This window comes from Grampus griseus (assembly GCF_964374135.1).
Source record: "Grampus griseus genome assembly, chromosome: 11".
NCBI lineage: Eukaryota > Metazoa > Chordata > Mammalia > Artiodactyla > Delphinidae > Grampus > Grampus griseus.
Genome location: NC_139005.1, coordinates 57640721 through 57667944, shown reverse-complemented (window position 1 = coordinate 57667944; position 27224 = coordinate 57640721). Strand labels below are relative to the sequence as shown.

General features: G+C 36.8%; 1 protein-coding gene across 2 annotated transcripts in view; it reads right to left on the bottom strand.

Moving 5' to 3' along the window:
* TBC1D15 (TBC1 domain family member 15) overlaps positions 1-26057 on the bottom strand; it is a 63381-nt gene extending 37324 nt beyond the window's left edge. Inside the window, exons 1-4 of one of the 2 annotated variants that reach the window (XM_082666260.1) lie at positions 25991-26057; positions 4542-4640; positions 4004-4078; positions 383-521 (exon numbers count right to left, since the gene is read on the bottom strand). In XM_082666260.1, coding sequence (XP_082522386.1) covers positions 383-521; positions 4004-4078; positions 4542-4640; positions 25991-26020 — 343 coding nt within the window. In that variant the 5' untranslated portion in view covers positions 26021-26057. The remainder of the gene's footprint in view (positions 1-382; positions 522-4003; positions 4079-4541; positions 4641-25990) is intronic. The other variant, XM_082666259.1, reaches the window with a different exon arrangement.
* Between the last annotated feature and the right edge of the window lie 1167 nt (positions 26058-27224).

Below are 27224 nucleotides of genomic sequence, written 5' to 3'. Positions count from 1 at the left end.
AATTAGAACGGCATGGTTTAGTGGTATACTTCATCTCCCCCTGGTGCTTTAGGATGAAATAACATGATTTTTTTTTTTTTTATTCTACTGGATTAAGAAAAATGTGCATGAGAGATAGCCAAAGCAATTTTTTAAGTGTTTCTATTTTCTGCCATTAATAACTACAAAACAGAACAAATATTTTTAAAGCCTTTTTATGCGGTCACAACCAACAAAGCAACAAAAAGATGAAAAAGGAATATAAATAAAATGGGAATTATACATATTAATCAAAGCACCAACTCATCCTTCTTCTAAGAAACATTAAAGGATTTTCTTTGCACTTTTGTTTATATTATATAGTAGCAAATCAGTTTAAGATTTCAAACGATTTAATTCATACCTCCATTGGTATGTGGTTTCTTTTTAAATGAAATTGTATTAACCATGTCCCATTCTGCTTCGTAACTGTTCAGATGTTCCAGTCCTCGATGAGCTCTTTCTTTTGGGGCCTGGGTCCATTCCACGACTGAACTGGAGTCCTAAAATAATTATAACATATAAGATATTTAGGGACTAAGACTAGAATTTCATTTCAATCAATAACGTCTTCTCAGCTTCTATATAAATTAAGTTTGTAGGTTGTGGCAGATACCTCTGGTGGGAAAGCCAAACACTATTTCCTACCCTTTTCTCCCTGGCTCAGCTGACCAAAAAGACAAGAAAACCTTGTCCAGATTCTCCTGCAGTTAGGGTTGCCAATGAAATATAAGCATAAGTCAACAGTAGGGCCTTGGAAATGCTTTTGCTTTCCTAATAAAAGCTCCATCCCTTTTTCCCTATTTCCTGCTTTTGATGCAGCTATGCTGCCTAAAAACATAATAGCCACCTTATAATCATAAAGACAAACACTGCAAATAGCTCCAAACCTCCAGGCTTCTGGTTATTTGAGGAACATACCCAATGGTGGTTACTTATTTAAACCACCATTGGTTGCACATGTCTCTTAATCAGAATTAGCTAAAAGCTACAAATACCATATCTACATGTTCAGTTCTAAAGAACTTTCTATTTTAAAAGAGAATAAAACCAAAAGTCTAAAATGCTATGTTAATAATCTGACTAAATCAAAAAGTTTAACTTCTATTCAACAAAAGATACCACACATAAGTTAAAGATAAGCAAAACTGTGTGAAAATGTTTCCAAAACATATGGAAGATGACAGAAAAACATCCAGAATACAAAAACAACTCCTACCTATGTACTGAGAAATCAACAAACATCAAAAGAGAAAAATAAGGAAATGATATGAACAAGCAAATCAAAGAAGAAATATGAAGTGACAAACAAAGGAAGATGTCCACCTTCAGAAACAATCCAAGAAAAGCAAGTAAAGATGAATTTAAATTTTTCTGGCCCATTCAATTAAAAAATAAAAATATGGAAGACAGTGTGAGGAAATGCTGTATCTCACACTGTTGATGACAGTGCTAATTAGTACTGACTCAAATGTATAATTGAGTCATATTTATTAAAATTCAAAATATGCATGTTTCACAATAACTCTCTTCTCATCTACTTTAGAGAAATACACATGTATACAAAGAGGCAGATACAAGAATTTTCATCACAGAGTTGTTTGTAAAAGTGAAAATCTGAATATATCTTATCATCCATCAATGAAGGAATAAGTAAATAAACTAGCGGGTAGCCAATAAAATGCTAGGCAGAAGTTTAAAGACTGATATCTGTTCATGTGTATATATGTTCAATAATGTAAATAAAACGAAGTAAATAAAATGAAGTTAAGAAACAATGTATGCAGTATAACAACTACATGGAACATATGTAATTAGAAACACACTAGAGAAAACCAGGGATGAATGAATGGATGGATGGATGGATGGATGGATAGATAGATATGATAGGAAATGTGTACCAATAAAAGTCTGGAAAGATATACATTAAACAGGGACAGATTAGGGACAGGGTTCTAGTCAAGCAGGACTTCAACTTTCTATTATTTGAATTTTTTATAACAAGAATATATTCGTGTATTGCTAGTGTGTAATTCTTTTTAAAAATGGAAAAAGGGGGCTTCCCTGGTGGCACAGTGGTTGAGAGTCCGCCTGCCGATGAGGGGATGCGGGCTCGTGCCCCGGTCCAGGAAGATCCCACATGCCATGGAGCGGCTGGTCCCGTGAGCCATGGCCACTGAGCCTGCGCGTCCGGAGCCTGTGCTCCGCAACGGGAGAGGCCACAACAGTGAGAGGTCCACGTACCGCAAAAAAAAAAAAAAAAAAAAGGAAAAAAGAAGATTTATAGGAACAGGAATATATTATAAACAAAAGAAATTAATAAGAAATAGAAACAGACTGAAGAATAGGGGGAAAAGCTGAATGAATGAAGTTATAAAGTGTAGTGTTTTTTCCTCCAAGCCCTTCCTCTGATGTCATTTTTCAGGGAGCCCTCCTCGTTTGCCCAATTTAAAAAAATGCAACCCTTACCACCATCACTACCAACTTTCCCATCAATAGTAGGGAAAGCGAAGCAGCATTTACAGAACCCCACCCCACACAAAGGCTTGGAACTAGTAAATCAGGTACTTCTGGAAACTAGAATAAAGGTTAAGCTGAAAACAGGACTACTAACAAAAGTTGAGAAGACTGAAGGTTTATTCATTGTAAAAGGTAAAACAGATTATCTGTGGATTAGGAGAAACCAGGGACACTGAGCAAAGAGATAATACACTGAAAACAGGAGAATTAACTGAAAGTTCATCTATATAATAAGTTGGCAAGACTCCCAGCTCTCTTCCTCCACTCAGTTCCCACAACAGTGGAATCCAGCTTTCCCTCTCCAGGCAGGAATCTGTAGATTCTTCTCTGACAAATGACTAGCCCACAAAAGAAGACCCAGGTTTCAATATCGGGGATTCCCCAAGGAAAACAGCCTAGCCAAGTCACCCTGAGTCCCAACTATTAACAAACCTACCCATACGTAGAGAGAGTATAATCAGTTTTTTGTGTTTGCTGTTAAATATGAGCACCACAATACAAAGATCACCAAATGTCAAAGGCACTGGAGGTGCACCACAACTAGGGAGTAAACCAAAATATAAGATAGCAGAGGATACAGGAAATGGGGATTAAAATATGGGAAAGAGGCAAAAAGAATCCCCAGGATAATTGCTGCACAGCAAGCCAAAAGAGCAACCAGTTCAGAAGGAACTTGTAAGAAGGCTCTGGAAGAAAAGTTTCTAAGAAGATGACATTGGAAGATCATCTATGTGATTAAATATTTTGAGAAGAAATGTGGACAACTGGGCCATAGTTTCAGGGTGAATTAGAGATAAGATAGAGCTAAATCTCTACCTTCCATAGTGAGATGTCAACACGAAACAAACATTAAACATAAGTTAATCCAACTATTCCATTCCTGGGTTTTCAAGGAAAAATGTATCCACACAGAAACTTGAGTATGAACATTCACAGCAGCATTATTTACATAAGCCTAAAAATGAAAACAACCTAAATGTCCATCAACCGATGAACGAATAAACAAAATGTGGTACATATCCATAAATGCAATATTACTCAGAAAAAAAGAAAAAAAGGAAAGAAACAAAGTACTGACAGGTGCTACAACATGGATGAACCTTGAAAACATTATGCTAAGTGAAAGAAGCCAGTCACAAAAGACTACATATTATATGATTCCATAGATACAATGTCCACAACAGACAAATCCTCAGAGACAGACAGTAAATTAATGGGTGCAGAGGACTGGAGTTAGGTGGGAATGAGGGGTGACTGCTAAGAGGTACAGTTTCTTTTCTGGAAGTAATGGAAATGTTCAAAAGTTAGATATTGGTGATGGTTGCACAACTCTGTAAACATACTAAAAACACTGAATTATATACTTTAGAAGAGTGAATTTTATGGTATATGAATTATATCTCAATAAAGCTTTTATTTAAAAAAAAATGGCATTCCTTCAGTCATGCATTTTTTTCTTAAATACCTTTCCAGCATACAGAATACTAGAAGAATCTAATGCATCATCCAATGGTCTCCAGTCCACTATTACTTCAGCATCCTAGAGAAAGAAATTATTAACCATATTTACTATTCAGCAATATCCTATATTTTTAGTCACCTATACTTAATTCCCTGAGCTGAAAATGAAATTTTTAACCCCTTAAATTTATCAGCACGTTAAATATGGAATATCATATGTAAACCACTATTTGACAACAATGTATATAGATTTCTAAACTCTGCCTTTCATTATAAAAAAATTATATTACTGCAACTTTTACATGTTTTAAAATATTCCATACCATTTTACTGGCTTATCTAAAGCATTTTATTTCTAACATCACTTCCATGTTAAATTTACAACCATTGCTCAATTACATAATTTTATCTTACATGTGAAATTCAAGCCTGCTGATAATGCCCCAATTATTAATTATTAAATTATTTAAACAATTAAATTAAAATTATATTTTATTTAAACATAAACAATTATTAAATAAAGTCTTCTACTAGAAACATACCTTTTCTAAAACACGTAATATTCCTGAAATCAAGCTGTCTTGGTCACTGGTCTTTCCAAAAGATGAATGAATATACACCCCTTCCTGTTCATATATAATCTGGAATGGCAAAAATAAGATTAAATCACACCATTTTTATTCAATACTATTTCAACGTTTTAAAAAAACTTAAGAGATGTTTTCCTATAATGCCTGAACCAAGTTTCTGGTTATTTCATATAAAAATGTATTATCTTAAAAATACTACTCAGACTTAAAAGCACTTCAAACAAAGATAAACTAGAAGGAAATTTGCTTTGTTATGCATGCAAGTTTTTTGGTTTAGTGATAATCATGATCTTGATCTTCTCCTTAAACAAAGATGTCAGGCTAATTGTTATGTGACCCTATATGCAAATTCCACTTAACATATATTTTTAACAAACATTAAGCAAAGTATTGGGTTCAAACTGAAAATATCCAAAAATAAGAACAGATGAAATATAATGAAAAATTAATGATTTCTAACTATTTCATAACAGCACATAAGTTTATTTTGGTGTGCTTTTGTAGCACAGTGGCATAGAAAATAAGATGGGACTATTAAAAAGTAATGATGAGGACTTCTTGGAAAAACTAGTTTAAACTAGTTCAAGCTCACAAACACTGAGTGCTTCTATATGTAAAAGCATGTAAGACAGTAGGTATAAGAAAATGACTAAGACATGGCCCCTGAACAGTGTCCTATGGGAATACAGGGGAGACTTAAGTAAATTCCAGAGTAAACTGAAACGTTTATAAAGTTAAGCCTTATGTTCTAAAGGCATAATGTTACATATTAAGATTCTAGGGAGCTTCCCTGGTGGTCCAGTGGTTAAGACTCCACGCTGCCAACACAGGGGGCACAGGTTCAATCCCTGGTTGGGGAACTAGGATCCCACATGCTGTGTGGCGCGGTCAAAGGATAAAACAACAACAAATATATATATATATATATATGGAACAAATGGGGAAGAAATATTTGTAACATATACAATAAACATTTAAAAAAAAAGATTCTACTCCTGGGACCAATTTCAAACTATTAAAAAATTTTTTTCATTATGAAAATAAGTAAAAGGGAAATAAATTAGTCACTTCCAGACATTACAAACTTATGTAATTTTGAAGTTTGGAATAGTGTACTTTCTATTTATGTAAACCTTTTATTAATACAATCACATCTCTATTCAGAATACCATGGGGACCAAGAACGCAGGACAAGCAACACAGGCCATCACTATCGCCCCCCAGTTGACATTTGTGGAACACTTATGCACTAAGAATTCCACGTTATAGTTTAATCCTTACAATAACCCAAGACCATAGGTTCTATGACTATATCATTATAACTACATCATTAGGATGAGGAGCCCATCTGTGTGAACAAGAAAATTGAAAGAGAACGATACAAATGGTAAGGGGTGGTGTGGAGTATGAAACCTGGGCAGTCTGACACCAGAGAACTGTTCTCTTAGCCACTGCACCACAAAGCTCCCACATTACTTTTACTGCCTGTCTTGTTATGTTAATCACTTGTGATATAGACTTACATCATGTCAAGAAAGAGTCCTTCCAGTAATCAAGATCACCAGAGAAGTTTTGATCTCAAAAACCCAAGATGGCCTTCAATGAAATAGTTGTTAAACACAAGACTCGCATTAAGCAGAAGGCAAAGACTGGGGACAGCATGAGTTGGGGAGTGGTGAGAAACAATTCTATACTGTTTGTATAGAAATGAAAAATCAGATTTATTCACTCATGTGCACAAAGATATGCATAAGAATATTCACAATAGTATTATTTATAACATGGTGGGTGGTAGAGTAGGAAAGGAGGAAAAGGAAGCTATGAATCTAAACGACCACAGAGAGGAAAATTATAAAATATATTCTGTGATATTCATTCTATGGAGAATACTATTCAGAAGTTAAGAGGTAGATTAAACAGACAGACATATATGGAAAAACCTTCCAATTATACATAATATGATGACACTTATACTTTTAAAAGTTTCTCTATATCTGTGTAAAATACAGAGAACAAGCTCTGGAAGGACGCACTTTAATGTTAACAAAGGCTACTTCTGAAAAAGATAATGGGATGGGGAAAGGTTGAAAGAGGAACTGTAACTTTCTATGTTAATGCTGAACTTACTTGAAAATTTCAAAGTATAAATATATTGTTATATATTACTTCAATAATTAAAAATTAATTTTAATGAGTAAAGTAAAAAGAGGGAATTCCAGAAGTATAAACTATAACCTTTCTGGACTTTCGTTTATCAATGTATAAAACAGGGGCCACAAAACAGAAGTATGAAAAGGCTATGGGAAAAATAAAATCCCTTAAAATCTCAAGCTTTTTTGACAAAAGATATCCAGAAACTTCACTTTAGCATATTGTCACCTAATACTCAGCTATCAGAACAATCAAGAGCTCTATAGCTGAAAAAGGGACACTCATTTGCCAAGAAAAGCTTGGTACCATTAATAGTACAATCAAAGATTCTGTGGTACTATTAATACTAAAGAGATTCCAGAGCCTTTATGAAATAAATGAACCCTAAAGAAAATGGAATACTTCAGGTAACTGAAGCACATTAAGCAGCTCTTCCTTCCCCATACATATGTTAGTGAAGTGTTGCCTTATTCTCTTTTTCATTTAAGAAAAAGTTGAGCTTCCGAAGTAATTTAGGTGGGAAAATATCTTAAAAAGTATTAAAGTACCAGGTACCTCACAGAAAGTCAAAACTGCACTCATCTCACGTTCTGTGTTCTTAACTTTTTAGCACTTTTTGAGGGACAAATTACATGCCCAAAATTCCACAATCCCAAACCCAGACTTGTACTGTCTTTCGAAAGCGGTCATGTTCAGCTTTTTGATTTGAAGAGTGTGATATTACATGCTCTTACAATATTACACCCTTGAGATATTACCTGCTCAATACAAATTAATTCTGCGGAAGGAATAAAATCTGTAAATTTACCTTCATGTGCCACTAAACCTTATGAAGTCTTATAAGACTTAAAGGCGCACAGGTACGTACACACGTACGTACACACACACACACACACACTATCTGTATTAGTACATAATTTATTTCAAATATAAGATAATAAGTTTTAACTGAATAGCACTTTGTTTTCAAAGCACTCTGATTTCATTAAATCCTCACAGCCCAACTGAATGAGTCAGAATAGATCTCATTACCTCTATGTCCATTTTACAGAAAAATAAACTGAGACACAGACCTGTTCAGTGACTTTACATCAAAGGAAGGAGTGGATTTCATATTTCCTGGCATCTTCACCCATTAAATCTCAACTGTCTCAGGAAACTACCAGAAAAATTCTACATGGCTTCCTTAGAGGAAAGTGGTTTCTGAAATTGCTTAGATGTACAAAATAATGCTGCTTAAAGGACTAAAAACAATTTTTTTTTTTTAGGCTGCACCACGCAGCTTGCAGGATCTCGGTTCCCCAACCGGGGACTGAACCCAGGCTCTCAGCAGTGAAAGCAAGACGTCCTAACCACTGGACTAAAAACAATTTTTAAATGCCTTTAATTTATAAATCAATACAGCAGCTAACTATTTAACAATTTGGCCTTTCAACAAAAATCCTTAATTTCTCCCCCATCTGAACTCCTAAACATTCCACAGAAAAAGCTTAGTCCCTTTTATAGCATCTTGGTTTGAATAATTCATTTTAATATTATAGGGAATGATTTTACTTATTTTTTTATTCATAGCATATATATGTTCATCACCACAGTCTGTGGATACATGTATATAATAAAATACAATTGTATCAACTACTTGAAACAGCTCAAAATATAGAAACAGAAGTCCAATTAAAAATTTGATCTCAGGGAATTCCTTGGCAGTCCAGTGGTTAGGACTCCACACTTTCACCGCCAGGGCCCGGGTTCGATCCCTATTCCCACAGGCCAAAAAAAAAAAAAAAATCGATCTTATAACAATAGCATGAAGATAATATTTCTTCATTAAACTCTACAGTGAATTGATTTCTAAGGAGTACCATTCTTCCACAGGACATTCTGCTTCTTACATTTATCAATGGTAACGATTAATACTTGAAAAGCTATCTCCAAGCTTGTTTGAAATGAAAAATTATTTTGCTACAGGGAACAATTATGATATCAGGAATTTCATCTAAGATAATACTTTCAGTAAAACAGGCTTCCAATTTCCTTACTCTGGTTTTGTTCATAATCTCTAATGCAAAATAAAAAGAAAGGTTCAAATGCTATTACTGGCCATGTAATATTTCTATAATGCATTACTCTACAAAGCATTTCTACATTATCACATTTGATCCTCACAACTCAATTAGACATGTGATATCACTCCCACTTTGTAATTGAGGGAAAAAATGCAAAGAAGTTAAGTGATTTGATCAAGGTTCTCCCATTACTTTGGGGTTCAGACTCAGGTCTGCTCTGATAAGTTTTATTTGCCCGAACAGTACATAATGTAAAAGGCCATCAACTTAAGGCTTAGCATATGTGGAACTGACAACATTGTTCCAGTATCCTATGTGCTCATATTCCAATCTAAAGCAGTCACCAATTAGCTACATGAGTAGGTCCTCTGTGCTACAGGAAGCAAAGAAAGGGCATCAGTAATGCCTCTTTCTTTCCACTACCTAAGATTTGAGGGGAGACGAAGAGTTCATAGGCATAACAGGAAAATAATATGTAAGTCAGAAAGACAGACAAGAAAAAAATTATATTCCAAGGAGGTCAAGGGCAATGAAAACTAATGTCAGGAAGCTGGCAAATGGAAAGCTATGAGAAGAAAAAGACTGAAATGAAAGTCTATACTACTAGAGATGTACAACTTGTTTGAGACTCCTTTTGCAAACAATCCAGACTCTGCGAGTTATCAGCACCAAACATCCCGAATAGCAAGACAATGTATAGTCAGTGAAGACTTCCCATGATTGTTACCTTAGGGATACAAAGGCACTAAATGTAAACATAAAACAGTCTAAACAATTCTCTAGCATATATACCCGAGATATTACTAAAAGTCTATGTCAAATTCTCCAACCCTAACAACTTATTAATTTGTGATACTTTACAAGGGAACAAATTACATGGCAAAAACATATCTGGAGTATATCTCTAATGGAAACAAAAATGTGTTTTCATTTTATCTGCCCGTTCATATGGCAGAGAAAGCTCAGTATGAAAACTGTACACAACAGAACATACAGTTGTCGTCAAAAATCAGGATTTGGGTGGTTTGGTGTGTTTTTTGTTTTGTTTTGTTTTTTGATGATTCCTGTATATCCAATCTTTTGAAATCAAGAAGTATTGTGTTTGATACAAGAAATTTAAATTCAAACGTGATTCAAGGAAAAATAAGATATCAAATACCATGAAAGACAAAGGTGCAACTGACTGAGAAAAACAAAACTGGAAGTACCTAGTAATACTAAGTGGAGGACAGAGAAGGAGGACAAAAAAAAAAAAAAAAAAACAGGATAGCAGTGTTTAAAACAATGCTAATAGTAATAAAGAAATGAAAGAAAGTAAGTTCTATAAAAGTTAGGATAGTAGTTACTTAGGGGAAGAGGGGTACCTGCAAAGGTCTATTTCTTGACCACCGTGGTGGTTACAAAGACATTTGCCTTATGAGTTATTAAGTTATGTAAGTGTGATCTTCTGTATATAAATTTTGTTTCACAACCAAAATGCTAAAAATTACTGGTGATAAACACAAAATGTTGGGCTTCCCTGGTGGCGCAGTGGTTGAGAGTCTGCCTGCCTATGCAGGGAACACAGGTTCGTTTCCCGCTCCAGGAAGATCCCACATGCCGCGGAGCGGCTGGGCCCGTGAGCCATGGCCGCTGAGCCTGCGCGTCCGGAGCCTGTGCTCAGCAACGGGAGAGGCCACAACAGTGAGAGGCTCGCGTACCGCCAAAAAAAAAACCCACAAAATGTGAAGTCTTAAACAGAATTTAAACCATATCTCAAGGATAACAGAGGGATACTGTCAGATGCAAATCATGACATGAATTCAACAATGGAAGGACAGGTCTTGAGAAGAAGGAGATGGATAGATCAAATAGATTTGAGGGAAAAGCACAACCTATTAATAATTGTGTGTCTCTGCCACCCCCCCAAAAAAAATTGGTGGGGGGTGGGATGGTGGCAGGGACAGGTGAAGGAATGCTGTTGTTGTAGAGAGTACCAATGGAACAGGGAAAAAAGAAACTTTAATATAAATTACAAACTGCTATAACCCATTCTATAAATGTGATGATTACCTTCAGCTACCCAAGTATCTACTGGAATTCTCTAAATACTTAGCATTTCATAAAATTCTTGAATGTCTTGCTAACTATGTCACCTCTCAGAAGGTACAGAAGAGAATACAGACCAACAAGAAAGAAATATTTATTAACAAAAACTCTGGAAGACGGGCTTCCCTGGTGGCGCTGTGGTTGAGAGTGCGCCTACCGATGCAGGGGACACGGGTTCGTGCCTCGGTCCAGGAAGATCCCACGTGCCGCGGAGTGGCTAGGCCCGTGAGCCATGGCCGCTGAGCCTGCGTGTCCAGAGCCTGTGCTCCGCAACGGGAGAGGCCACAATAGTGAGAGGCCCGCGTACCCCTCCCACAAAAAAAAAAAAAACTCTGGAAGAAAAAAGACGATCTCAAAGTTTGTAACAACAAAGGAAACAAATTTGGAACAAGGTAAAACAGTCAGCCTGATCCTGAAGGGGGGGAAAAAAAGAGATGCATATAGAAGAGATATGAGAAGAGGTATGAATCCCACCAAAACTGGAGAGGAAAAGAACCCTGTAACAGCTTACACTTCCAGCCAAGAATCCCACCAAAAACAGAGGAAAAGGAACTTCCCTGGCAGTCCAGTGGTTAAGACTCTGTGCTTCCACTGCAGGGGACATAGGTTCAATCCCTAGTCAGGGAACTAAGATCCAGCACAGCGCAGTGGGGCCAAGGGAAAAAAAAAAAGAGAGAGAGCGGGGAAAAAAACCTGTAACAGCTAACCCTTCCAGCCAAGATGGAGTAACAAGAGACTGGATTTACCCTCCCGCAAGGGAAAAAAAAGGCCAAACAATGGTTTTCATCAGGTAATGAAGGATGGTGACTGCTGAGTGAAAATAAACAAATGAGATAAGTTATACTATTGCCCTAGATTATTGTCTTGAGAGAGTTCCCTGCTGTGACAAAGGAGAGAAAACCCAGAAGATGCCCAGTGGTCTCCCTGAGTTGAGGACGCAGAGCTGGGAACTGGGCAAGGCCAAGACAGAGTACCAGACAGAGAAAAGTACACAGATAGAACTGAAGAGATCTGCAGACATCCCCGAGTATTCAGCAGAGAACTGATCAATGCACGCGCGTCAGTAAACTACTTAAGGTCAGAGGAAAACCACCTGAAATTATTAGAAGAAACAATCTGCACTCACACAGAGCTGCTCCCATCAGTGTGGGAAACTTCATAATTCACAGAGCACTAGGTAGAGTACTCAGAATTGTCTTACCTCAGCAATGGGGCAAAATTAGTTTCACATCAAATGCTGTGCTGATAAACAAGGTCCTACTGCAGAGCACAGGGAACTATATTCAATATCTTGTAATAAACCATAATGGAAAAGAATGTGAAAAAGAAAAAATATATATACATATATATATACATATATATATATATACATTAACTGAATCACTTTGCTGTACACCAGAAACTAATACAACTTTGTAAATCAACTATATGCCAATCAAAACAAAACATAAATAAATAAATAAATGCTGTGTTGATCCCATCTAACAAAGTTTAAAAGCAAGACCCAAAAGTATTAAATTGTTTCCACATAAGTGCCTTACAGAATAAAACTCAAGAACATTTTATAGGAATACAGAAATACCTAGCACCTAAAAAGATAAAATTCACAATATCTGACATCTGGCTTAAAAACAAAAACAAAAAAAAACCCTAACAGACATGCTAACAATCAGAAAAATATGACTCATAATGAGGAGGAAAATCATCCAATTAAATATGACCCAAAATGACACAAATAATAACATTAAAAGAGAAAGACATTAAAACATTACTATAACTGAATTCCATATGTTCAGGATACTAGAGAAAAGTTAGAACTTGCTAAGAGAAGATATCAAAAACATGAAAAAGATCCAAATTGAACTTCTAGAGATGAAAACTACAATGTCTGAGATGAAATATACACTGAATTGGATAAGGACAGATTACACATTGCAGAGGAATAATGAACTTGAAGTTATAGCAATAAAAACTATATAAAACAAAATACAAAAAAGGGGGGGAAGGGACTGAGAAAAAATTTAACAAAGCATCAACGAGCTGCAAGGAAATTTCAAGTGGTCTAGTATATGTATAACTGAAGTACCTGAAACAGTTGATGGAAAAAAGAAACAGAAAAAAAAATCTTTTTTGAAAAAATAATTGCAGAAGTTTTTCCAAATTTGATTAATACTATAAACCCATAGATATAAACACCAATGAACTCCAAAATGAAAGCAAGAATCACAAAGAAAACTAGATACAGACACGTTGTAATCAAATTATGCAAAATCAGTAATACACAGAAAATCTGAAAATCAGCCAGAGGAATAAACATTAAATATAATAACCGCAGATTCCTTTTTAGAAACAATGAAGACTGAAAACAATGGAGCAATACTTTTTTTTTCCACTTTATTGAGGTATGATTTACATATAAGAAGCTATACATATTTAATATATATAACTTGATAAGTTGAGAATAAGTATACACTCATGAAACTATCACCATCAAGTCACAAACATATCCATCACCTCCCAAAGTTTCCTCCTTCCTCTTTGGAGCAACATCTTTAAAGTAATGAAAACAAAACAAAACAAAACAAAAATACTGTTCACCTACAATTCTATACCCAGAGAAAATATATTCAAAAAAGAAGGTAAAATACAGACTTTTTTAGACATATAAAAGCTAAAATAATTACTATCAGACCTACACTACAAAAAATGTTAAAGTAAGTCTTTCAGGCAGAATAAATTACACTAGAAGGAAATCTGGATCTACATACAGAAATGAATGCCACCAAAAACAGTAGCTATGTGGATAAATATATTTTTCTTGTTAATCAAATCCCCTTCTTTAAAACATAAACAAGCAGATAAATGAATACATGTTTTTTGTGGGGCTTGTAATATATGCAAAAGTAAAATAACAAAAATAGCACAAAAGCCAGAAGAGAAGTGACAGTATACTGTTCTAGGTTCTTATACCTTATGTAAAGTAGTATAACAACTCTTGAATGTAAATGTCATAAGCTAAAGATGTACTCTGTAAGCCCTAAAGCAATCACTGAAATAGCAGAGTTATAGTGAATTAGTCAACAAAGGAAATAAAAAATAAACACAGAATAATGAAAACTACTTGACTAATCACAAAGAAGACAGAAAAAGAAAATGGAACAAAGGGGAGATGGGACAAATAAAAAACAAACAGCAAGATGATAGACTTAAACTTAACCATATCAGTAATCACATTAACTATAAATCACCTACAGACTCCAACTAAAAAGAGAGAATCAGAGTGAAAAGAAAAGCCCAAAATCTATGCTACCTACAAGAAAAGTATTTTAAATATAAAGACACAAATAGGTTAAAAATTAAAAGATGAAAAGATATGCCAACGCTAATCAGAAGCTAGAATGGCTATATTAATATCAGACAAAAATAAATTTTAGAGCAAAGAAATATTACCAGGTAGAAAGATATTTTCATAGTGATAAAATGGTCAGTGCCTCAAGATTACCTAACAATTCCACATGTTTATGCACCTAATACCAGACCTTCAAAATACATGAAGCATAGAGTGATAGAATTGCAAGAAAAAACAAACAAGTCCACAATTACAGTCAGAGATTTCAAACCCCTCTCTCAATAACTGATTAAACAATAGACAGAAAATCAGTAATAACACAGAAGACTTGATAACACCATCAACCAACTGGACCTAATTTACACTCAAAACGTTCCACCCAACAACATTTGCCAAGACATATCAAAACTTGGGCCATAAAACAAATCTCAATAAACTTAAAAGAATTCAAGTATATTCTGTGGAAGTAAGTTATAAATCAGTAATAGAAATATCTTCAGAACATTCTCACATATCTGGAAATTAATAACAGATTTATAAATAACCCAAGGGTCAAGAAGAAATCAAAGGAAAATTAGAAAGTATTTGAACTCAATGAAAATGCAAACGCATCGTATTAAAATCTGCGTAGGGCCACTAAAACAGTGCTTACTGGGAAACATAGCATTACATGCCTTTATTAGAAAAGAAAAAAGGCCTCAATTTAATGACCTGAGCATCTACCTTAAGAAACTAGAAAAAGAAATGCAAATTAAACCCAAAGTAAGCAGAAAGAAAAATCAGAGTAGAAATCAATAAAATAGAAAAAAGAAAAATGGGGGAGGGGAGAAGAGATCAATGAAACTGAAAGCTAGTTCTTTGAGAATAAAACTGGTAAAACTCTAGCCAGATGAGGAAAAAATAAGAGACACAAATTAACAATATTAGGAATTAGAACTTTAACATCACTACAAATGTATACAAGTAAAAGAGATACTAAGAAAATTTATGAACAATTTAGACTAATAAAACTGACAACTTCGGACTTCCTTGGTGGCGCAGTGGTTAAGAATCCGCCTGCCAATGCAGGGAACACGGGTTTGAGCCCTGGTCCAGGAAGATCCCACATGCCACGGAGCAACTAAGCCCGTGTGCTGCAACTACTGAGCCTGTGCTCTACAGCCCGTGAGCCACAACTACTGAGCCCAAAAGCCACAACTTCTGAAGCCGGCACGCCTAGAGCCCATGCTCCACAAGAGAAGCCACCGCAATGAGAAGCCCGCACACCGCAACAAGAGTAACCGCTGCTTGCTGCAACTAGAGAAAGCCCGTGCAGCAACAAAGACCCAACGCAGCCATACATACATACATAAGTTTATTTTTAAAAATTGACAACTTAGACAAAACAAATAAATTCCTTAAGAGGCACAGCTATCAACACTCACAGATGAAAAAGATAACCTGAGTAGCCCAATATAAATTAAGGAAATTCAATTTTTTTAAATTAATTTTTATTGGAGTATAGTTGATTTACAATGTTGTGTTAGTTTCTGCTGTACTTTTTTTTTTGGCCACACCGCGAGGTTTTGTGGGATTTTAGTTCCACGATCAGGGACCAAACCTGAGCCCTTGGCTGTGAGAGCACGGAGTCCTAACCACTGGACCACCAGGGAATTCCCTGAATTTTTAGTTAAAAACCTTCCCACAAAGAAAATTCCAGGCCTAAATGGTTTTACTAGTAAGCTCTGCCAAATATTTAAGAAAGAAGTAATACCAATCCTATACAAACTCAGGAAAATGAAGAGGAGGAATACTTCCCAACTCATTCTAGGAGCCCAGCACTACCCTGACACTAAAATCAGACAAAAACAAGAAAATAAAACTATAGACCAATATCTCACATGAACTTAGGTACAAAAATTTTAAATAAAAATTGAATCCAACAATATGTAAAAAGGAAAATACTTCATGACCAAGTGGGGTTTACTCTTAGGGTTGGTTTAATATTAAAAAATCAATCACTATAATTCATCACAATGAAAAATTTTAAAAAGAAAAACCATATAAATCATCTCAAAAGATGCAGAAGAAGGATTCAACAAAATCCAACATCTATTTCAGACAAACACTCTCAGCAAATCAGTCATAGAAGGGAAACTTCTTCAGCCTAATAAAGGGCAACTATGAAACAGTACAGCTGACATCATATACTTAAAAGACTGAATGCTTTCTCCTAAGATCAGGAACAAAGTAAGTATGTCCACCCTTACCACTTCTACTCAACACTTTACTTGAGGTTTCAGACACTACAAAAAAGAAGAAATAAATGGCATCTAGATCAGAAAAGAACAAGTAAAACAACTTATTTACAAATGACACGACTGTCTATGTAGAAAAGCCACTGGAATCTACCAAAAAGCTACTATAACTAAGTGAATTAAGGCTCCGGCAGAAAAAATATATTTGCAAATCATATTGTATATGTAATAAAGGACTTGTATCCAGAAGATAAAAAGAACTCTCAAAACTCAGTGACAAGAAAATGAAGAAAACAATTTATTCAATAAAATAAAGTGGGCAAAAGGTTTGAACAGACACTTCAAAGAAAGTATAGGGATGACATAAAATCCCATGAAAAGATGCTCAACATCATAAGTCATTAGGGAACTGCAAACTGAAGCCATCTATTAATTCTAAAAACAAACGTGCCAAATGTTTCTTTTTTTTTGGGGGGGGCACCATGTGGCATACAGTATCTTAGTTCCCCAACCAGGGATCGAACCCATACCCCCTGCAGTGGAAGCATTAAGTCTTAACCACTGGACTGCCAGGGAAGTCCCCAACATGCCAAATGCTGACAAAGATGTGGAGCAACTGGAACTTTCATACACCACCAGTGGGAATGTAAAATGGTACATCTACTTTGGAAAATAGTTCGGCAGTTTCTTAAAATGCTAAACATGCAACTAACATTACAATCCAGCTATTCTACTCCTAGATATTTGCCCAAGAAAAGAGAACGCACATACTCATATGACACATACTCATATCAATGTTCACAACACCTGTATTTGTAACAGCCAAAAGTGGAAAAAACCCGAATGTCTATCAATGGGTGAATGGATAAGCAAATTGTGGTATACCCATACGACAGGAAACTACATGGCAATAAAAAGGAGTTAACTAATGATACATACAGCAACATGAATGAACCTCAAAATAATTATGCTGAATGAAGAAGGTCAGACCAAAAACAGAGTACATACCATATCATTTCATTTATATAAAGTTGTAGAAAATGCAAACTAATCTATAGTGACAAAAAGCAGCTCAGTGTTTGTCTGTGGACAGGATGAAGGTAGTTGTAGATTACAATAAGTCAGGAGGAAACTCTGAGTGGTAGACATGTCATTCTCTTGATTCTGTTGATGGGTCCATAGTGTATATATACATCAAAAGTTAGCACATTATACATGCTATATGCAACTTACTGTTTGTCAAGTGGCACCTCAATAAAGCTGTATAAAAAATAACTTACAGGAAAAGTCTATTTTTTTAAACTTCAAAACGCTGTATAAAAGTAAATACGTTAAGTAAAGATATTTTACTTTTAAAAAAAGCAGAAAAGAAAGAAAAAAGAAAAAGAAGTTGATCCTGCCTCAAAAAAATTAAAAAATCACACCCTACCTGTTTTTCATTGTGGATTAAGTGTCCATAGGGAGCAAAAACTATCAAGGACATTCAAACACTTGCCACTTGGTGGTGCTAAACTAATTATCTAAACTTGAGTCGACAAACTTTTATTAGGCACTTATTATGCGCCAGACACCATGGAGAACAGAAAAATAAACAAGATAAAGTTCCTTGCCTGTATGTATCTGGCAATGTTATAAAAAAGATAAAATCTTTACACAAGCTAGAATATTCTAAACTGCTCCCCACCCTCTTGGGAGGAAAAAAAAGAACAATGTGTAAAGGTACTAAAGAAAGGAAAAAAGTTCTCCATTTGGAATAAAATTGTCTCAGGCCCTTCAAGTTCTCCTTTATTCTTAAATATCTGCTAAGATGCATAAGCAGGTAATTATATTTATAAAACTTCCAATGACAGCCTGCTGATGGCAATAGAAAATTCAGATTTTTTTCTTCCAAAGGAACCATGTCCGACATAACTCATTAAAAGTGCTCTGGGGACCACAGCAAATGTTTTAGAATAAACTTACTGACCTCTAATTTAGCAAAAGTTAGAATGAAGTTGCACAATATAGTAGCAGATAAATTTTTATATTACTCCTACACTTAAGTGGGATTGGATTTTTGTGTTACAATTGTTATAATATTTTCAAAAACTAAAGATAAATGAAAACATTCAACCCAAATATCTGAAATTTACTCTTAGGCTTAGGGATAAAATTCTTGCCTTAAATCTCTGTCCAAACCTGGAAACCCAACACCTACCATACACAACATACATTCTTGAACTTTAGGAACTGTGAATTTTATAAGCTAAATTTAACAACAAGAAAGTTACAAAAATTCAGTTTCTTTGAAATCATTCAGCATATAAATAATGTAAATTTTGGATTAGAGACAGTATCACCAGGAAATGCCAGTGTAAGCCCTGAAACTCTAATGAGTTCTACACCCAAATATCTAAGCAGCCACTTGATATCTCCACTTGAATAATCCACAGGCATCTTATACTCAGTATGTTTTATCCTAAATCTGCTCTTCTGATATTCCCAACTCTGTGTAAGACATTCCATCCACGCAGTATCTTAAATGCCTCTTTCACCATACTCATCCTACCTCCTAAATCCCTCAAATCTTCTCTGACACTGACCCCTCATCATATGTAGCCTGGGTTTACTAAAATAACATTCTGGTCTCTCTTCCCCAAGCTAATCACCTTCCAATAATCTGTATAAACTGTATAATGTATAACCACTGCCAAAAATGATCTTAATAAAACGTACATCTGACCAATCCACACCTAAGCTCAAAATCCTTCTGACAACACACTTTACATCTACAGCTATGCAACACCTGACACTCCCAAATACTTCCTGCCTTGGGACCCTCTGAACTCACCTGTTCCCTCAAAACCTTGTGCCTTTTTGTGTGTGTGCATTCTGTTCCTTCTACCTAGAACACCCTTTTATACCTTCTCTCTGCAAACAACTTCTATGAAGTCCTTCAAAAGAACACAATAGCCCGTCCAACACTTCCAATCACCCCCATTCCACCTAATCTGATTTAGAAGTTTCTTTACTCATACACATTTATTAGGCACCAACTAGATGTGGGGAGTAAAAGGTACTGGTGGAAAAACATACATCGTAAAAAGTGTCTAACTAAACTAGTAATGTCATGTAAATCAATGGTCACAGAAGAGTGTGATAGAAGTATGCACAGGATCCTGTATGAGATGTCAATTTCAGTTATTTCTTCAACAGATGTACAGTGAATGCCTAACAATGTGCCAGGCACAGAGTAAGCTTCTAGGTATAAATAAATAAGACTCAGTCACTGCCTTCCTAGCAATCTAATTGGGGATTAGGACAAGAAAACAGACAATTACAACATATGATGGAGGTTGAATAGGCTGCCACAGCAGACCCTAATAAATTATAGCTAACCTAGATGTAAGGGGCTCAGGCAGGATGAGAAATCAGGAAGACTTTAACTAGAGTGACATATAGCCTGAGACCTGAAGAATGGCAATTTTAACTACAAGAGGGTATATGTTCTTGGAAGAAGCTGTATGTTCTATACAGAGAGCAGTAGTTCAGTGCATGGCTGCAACGCAGATCAGACAGTACTAAGAGTTTAGAGACAAGAGTAGAGACCAGATCAGATCATACCAGATTTTTAAGCCATGCTCAGGAATTTGGGAGTTTGGAATTCACCCTGAAGATGATTATTTGCCACTAGAAAGTCATTAGAAAGTTCTTGCAGGGAATGGTATGTCAGACCTGCCTTTTCTAAGCCAACACACCGGCTGCAGAGCCAAGAATGAACAGCTGCAGTAATCCAGGGAGGAAGCGATTCATGGTTGCTTGAACCAAGGCAGTGGCAGAGGGATGAAGAAAGGCAGATGGCTTGTAATGATATTTAGAAGGTCAAAATGATAGGACTTTGTGACTGATTAGATGTGGGAGGTGAAGGGAAAGGAGTCAAGGACAAAACTGAGTGTATGCGGTTATTCACTGAGAGAATACAGAAGGAAGAAAGTAAACAATGAGTTTTATTTGGGGTGTGTTAATCAGTAATGACTGTGTAACTCAAAGAAATGCAGAACACAGGTGGTTTTAAGAGTAACAAACCACACAAATTTTGAGAGTGAAGACAGATATTGAGATACTGAGGATGGTACAATTCTCAATAAAGAGCAGGCAGCAGAACTATTACTGCATCTTAAGCGTACCAGTGTGCCAAACAATGTCAGACAGGAGGGCAGTATGGAAGGTATGTATAACAAGGATTAAATGAATGACTTCTCTTATACCAACGACTACAGACACACCATAGATTGCACAAGAAACAGTGAATGGATTTCATAAGGATTTCCTTCCACCAAAAAGTGAAAATTAAAAGGCTGGGTTACAATTTTTCATTTAGTCTCAGCAGCATTTTGAATTCTTCCCCCAAAAGTCGTGTTTTTATTAAATCACAAATTAAAATGACTTGTGGCAGACTACTGTGCTGTGTCGAGAATAAAGGACTCAGCACACAGAAGGTACTCAAATGTTTGTTAAAGAATGCTAGAAAAATAAAGAAGACATACTCATATTGTATCCTACACAAGGAAGGTTACTACCATGTCACAAGATCTAGTCTAAGAAAATTCTCCAGGAAAACCTGCTAGATACTAAGAATCTTAATCTTTCTTAAGCAAGGGGTTTCACAGGACTACAAGCATATCTAAAAGGAACTGGAAGGGACCAAATTTAAGCTACAAAATAAATTCTTACTAAAAATGCCATAAAAAAAACTCAAAGAAAAAATAACAGGTGATTTCCCAATTGTTTCAAGTTATTTTCAATAGAACCAAATTCTAACACAGCCTAACACAGTAAAAACACAGACCTAGAGTGAAATGCAAATATACTAAAACAGGACTTTTTAACTCCAAAACAAGAGTGCTATTAGTGAACACACCTCTCTTCCTCTAGTCTCCCTTCATTTTTTCCTACTTTTTTGCTCTTTCTTCTTCACTGAATACCTACTATATGCCAGAATGTCTGCCAGACACAGGTAAAACATTTCAGGCCCTGCCCTCATGAGGATCAGTCTACAAGTCTCAAGAAAACGAACATTCACTAAAATTAGCACCACTTCAAGGACCTAAAACTCATATTTACTTTCTTATTTAAACAAGCGAGTGGTTTTTAGTGAATGTTTTCCTTCTGAAGAACTGAAGTCTGTAATCCCAAGGTAAGGGGCTATCTGATGTATCCCCAGTGCCTAAAACAGTGCCTGGAAGAAAGCAGATACTTAATAAATATTTGTTGAATAAATGAATAAAAGTAAACTGCAACCATCAGAGGCACTGGGTATAAGGCCAAAACCTATTTCAGACTATCGCTTTTCTCCCGCCTTCTCTGCAATGAGTCAACTCATTCCATTAATTCAACTCATTCCATTAATTATCCTAAAGCAGGATAGCCTTTGCAGTCAGTGTCCCTATTTCTCCCCTAAAAATTCACAGGAGGATCTATATGAGAAGATGAGTGTTAGCTGAACCTACTGCGATAATCATTTCACAATATATATAAATCAAACCAATAGGCTGTATGTCTTAAGCTTATACAGTGATGTACATCAATTATTTCTCAATAAAACTGCGGGAAATAAAGATCACAGCCAGGAAAAAAAAAATTCACAACAGAATGTCAATCTTTACCCCCTATTGGTTGATTGTTAAAACATATGGTTCTATATATACATAGCAACAAAGAATAGCTGAACTCCAAGAACTAATCAGGGTTTATAATCAAACTCAAACCCACTTTCACAGGCTCAGCTAAGAAAAATATACATAGATGAAACACTGAATCCATCCACTCATGTTGACAACAACCTACCCCTGAATTCAGTCAAATCATCAGAGACCTAAATACATCAAATCAGTACCCTGTATTTACTGAACTACTTAGCTAGCCACTGGTATAAAACCATCAGCATACTAACAGGCATTATAGGGTTGTGGGGTTTTTTAACCATAAGGATACAATATGCTATATAATCAAATTCATTATAGTACATAGTATAAAGAAACTACAGAAGAGTTTATCCTTGGATCTAATCTTCAGAAACTAGTTTTTTTGGGTTTTGCTCCTGGTTTTATTTTATTGTAGATCCTGTAATTCTTATTATTGATCAAGTTCCCCTCTTTGGCAAAACTGTAGCCCACTAAAGCATAGAGTTTATTTAATAATCGTACTTCCAGTTCCATTTACCTTTCTTACCCTTATTCACTTTCCTTTTGTGTTTTTTCCCTCTGATTTATTTTAAATAACTATAGTGCTTTAATATTTGTAAGCGGCCTTAATCTCTCTGTAGAAAGTGGCAGCAAAAATAAACATTCAACTACTTCCAAATCAATAATAACCTTACAACTTTAAGACCGTCTGAAAGATCTTCCTTAACAATAGTAATAATAGCAGCTAAAATTTAAGCACTTACCTGATGCCAGGTACTATTCTAAATGCTTTGCAAATATTAACTCATTTAATCCTCTCTACAATTCCATGATGGAAAATAATTATTACCCCCATTTTACAAATAAGAAAACTGGTGCACAGAAAGTTAAGAAATTTGACCAAATTAACACAGCTATAAAGCAGTGGAGCTAGGTTCTGAACCCAAGCAATCAGATTCCCATCTCCTTAACCACTGCCCTACTGTGATGATTTTTCATTCATCAAAACTATGTGACTTCTAAAACAAGGTATTTTTCAAATCCTAAAATAACACTGAGAGTTAGAACTGAAGTAATTTCAAAAACGAAGTTCACACCCATACCAAAAACCATATTCTAAACCTTTAAAATTCTGCCATACCCAACCAATGACTTGCCGGGAAATTAAGATGATGAATAACACCTACACAGTATCTACTACGTGCCAGGCTTTGTTCTAACACATTTACTTATTAACCTTAAAAATCCCATAAAGTATGTACTATTATCATCCCCATATTACAGATAAGGACACTGAAGCATAGAGAGGTTAAATAATTTGACTAAAGTCACTAGCAAGTGTGAAGTTAGTTTTTGAAACTTGTTTGGCTCCAGAGTCCAAGCTCTTGACTGTTATCTTACACTGCTTCTCCATATGACAGAGATTAACTTCCTCCCCCCATCACTTCCTACACTCAAAGTTCAAAGCAAGCAAAGTAGTCTTAGTAGAAAAGTTACTCTACATCCTAGATCTCAACACCAAGAGGTTCTAATTCAACAGAGTTGGGTTGTGGCCCAGCACCTATATTCTTTAAAAGTACCACATGTGAGTCTTACAAGTCTTGGTTAACATTCACTGCCCTAGGTTTCTAAATTAGACAGGTCTTAGCTGAACCTTTGGGGTGGCGGGTGAGGAATAAATAAATACAGAGAGACACACATATACACACTCTTTCATAAATGTGTGTGTGTGTGTGTGTCTTCTTTGCATTCCCCTGTCCCAAAGAAACAAGACTGGGAAGTAGGGAAGCATAAGACAAAGCCAGAAAGACAATATGGCTTTTTATGCCATGTTAACCAGCCTTGAGTATATTTCAATGGGGACAATAACAAAATTAAGATTTTTTGTTTGTTTTTTAAAGCAAGAGACAATCAGACTTGTGCATTAGAAAATAACTCCAGTGGTTGTGTAGAGGAGACGGTGGGCAAAGAGACTGCAGACAAGGAGAAAAATCAGCCAAGAGCTCAAGACTAAATGCCTGAATGAACTAAGCACTGAGAATGAAGAGGATGCAGCAAATTTAAGAAACCTCTTTAAGGTAAAACTGGTAGGGCTTGGTTATTGCTTAGACATTGTTATAGAAATGGACATCTCCAAGTTTGTTTTACATGCAACCAGGTGAATGATGATGCCATTAAACTAGATCTGAACTTGCTGAGGGAAGAATAAGTGGCTTTTGCTGGTCATCATACAATTATTTGGGAGAAGGGCAGCTTTGGGCATGGAAAAATAATTTAGATGGAGTGATGAAAATGGGTATAAATTTGCAATGAGTGAGAATAAATGAGGTGACGAAGCAGAGCTAAGAAATAAAAGACTAATAAGTCACATTATGAAAGGCAATGACTGGAAGGAAAGGGTGGAAAAAGTCTTATATTTTACAACTCTGCTTCATCTCAAGGGTTCTATCAAAATCAATCCACACCTGAAAATGTGTAGTTCAAACAGAAAGGATCCCTTCTTGGAAAGTCCTAGATAAAAAAAAAATCAAACAATATAACCTTAAAATATGTAGTGAGCCAAGCAGAAGATCAGCATCCACCCTGAAGACAAAACTGACAAGACAACCAAAGACCGTGAAAATCTGAAAACGATGACCAACCCATCATTTAAAATACTCAGTATGGAGAAGTATGTAATTTTTTATAAAGTTTTTATTATTTCATGTAATCTTAGTAACTCCAATACAAGAAATAATCCCTGGCACCACATCCATTCTGGGGATAAAGAAAATGAAGGACGGAGAATTCAGGCTTGCTCAATTTCCCAAGGTCACCCTCCAGAGTAACAGTACTGTGTTATTCTGGCTAGTGGTCCATACACTAAAGCACAAACGCTGTCAAATAATTCAAAATGGGATGGAGAGGGCAGCATAAAGAAAATGAGTGAAACTCAAGGAACGGAGAAAGCTATCTGCGAAAAGTAAGTAGTCCTTGGTGTTAGATGAGTCACTACCCGACCCAACTGTTTTCGAAATACTCGCGCAATGGGAAATGCTTCCAGTAGCATGCCACGATAGTCCTAACCAACAGGCATTAAGATGTGTCCTCGGAACATGAACAGGCACTATGCGATAAACTATCCTCCGCACCTAATCCGAATTCCTAACGAACTATCACGACGGGGTCAATGACCACCTCCGTAAGACGGTACCACAGAGTCTCCAACGGGAACATCACAGATTTGTCTAGGAAATAAATACCGTAACTAACGCCTTCCCAGACAAGCGTGCGATGCTGTAAATCTCCAGCTCCCTGAAGGGAAACATGCCCTGCTGTTCACCATCACCAACCAACTCGGCAACCTGGTAAAATGGATCCAATACACGCTTGGTTTGCACAGCTGCAAAGCACCTGTTTTCAGCTCTTCCCGAAGAGGACAAAGATGCCTTCACCAGAGTGAAGCAAAGGCGAGTTAGATTAGGAAGAGAAAAAATCCTGGAGTCCGAAGAGCAGACATAAAGAGCTCCAGTCAGAGAAAATCAAGACAGCAAAAGAAAGCAACGGGGCAACCACCTGTCTCTTAAGAAGGCAATACAAATAAAAGCCCCTCGCCCTGGGACAGAGCCGACCAGAACGGCGCCGAGGCCTAGCTGGCCTTGGAGCAGGAGCCGGGTCTCTTAATTCCCGGACTGAGCCGGCATTCTCGAGAGAACAGCTGACACCACCTAGTCATCTTCTCCTGCATCCTCCACAAGCTGTTCCTGACACAGAAAGGCCCTCGCATCCCTCTCCGGCCAGGCTCCAAGCAGCAAAAACAGCCCCATCCCGAAGAAAAACAGGAATGTTTCCCGCGGCCGTTACCTACCTTCCCGCTCACAACCACCGCCGCCGCCATGTTTGCTGCGCGTGCCTTTGATGACGTAGCAGCGTCTCACGTGTCTCTCAGACTCACAACAACATCCGGCAAAAGTAGGCTGATATCCGGGCGGGAAAGGGGCGGAGAGTGCCGGGAATGGCGAGGAGTGACGGGCGGGGACGGGAGGAGCCTCCTGACGCATGTGCACTGAGTAGGCCTCGGAGGCCTCTCGGGTGGAGTCGCTGGTGCATACTGCGCATGTGCCAGTTTATTTTCCTTGGAGGGTAAGTAATTTGAAGTGTTTTTGCTTTGGGGATTGGCTGGGGGCGAGACTCCGAGCCGCTCGCAGGCCCCTTCAGCTTGGTATGATGGAAAGGACAGCATATTGGGACCCAGCAAACCTGCTCTTGGCTTTGTGGCCATGGGCAAGTCACTTCCACTTTCAGCCTCAGGGTTTCATCTGTGAAATTGAGATAGGGCTGTGGTGAAGATTAAAGGAGCCCCAGCCCTCTATCCGAGGCGCGCACACAGAGACTTCTCGCCTCTATGTGAAGTTTCTGAAGTTGAGTCTGGTAACTGCCACTCACACATGACCAAGAGCGAGGTATTTTGATAGGAACTGTTTTGATACCACGCCCTCGTTGCTCCAGAGTCCATCGCACGTAGCTCACAGTTCCTACACAGTTGCTTAATGGCTGTTTGGAAACAGGTTTCTAAATTTATCCAAGCTTCAGGATGGAAAATGAGAATTACCCATGGGGTGGTTGTAAAGATTTCATGGGACAGTGCATATGTGGTAAGATGATTTGTTGAGATATTAAGATAATAATTTGTTTTGTTAGTGCTGTAAAAGAATGACTGGATACTACCCCAGATAGCTCTGGCACAAGATTTGGGACTTCCCTTGCCCTAGGGCGGAATAAAAGGCCCCTTTGTACCAAAACACCTGTGCCCATTGAGGTACTTCTCTCTTCACACAGTGGAGAGAGGTTAGAAGCTTTCGAGGTTGGTTGAGTAAGTGGCAACCAAAGGGAGTAACAGAAGAGGAGAGTTGCTGGTTCTGTGAATATTGGGGACCTAATGGGTGAAGGAGGTGGCAAGACCTTAGATGGGAATGGATGTGTAGTACTACTAGGAAGGCTGCATCAGAGATTTCAACCATAGCCAAGACCCCATGCCCAAGCTTGGCATTCACTTGGCAAAACAGCTCACCTGCAAAGGATAAACCAGCTGGGGAAATGAG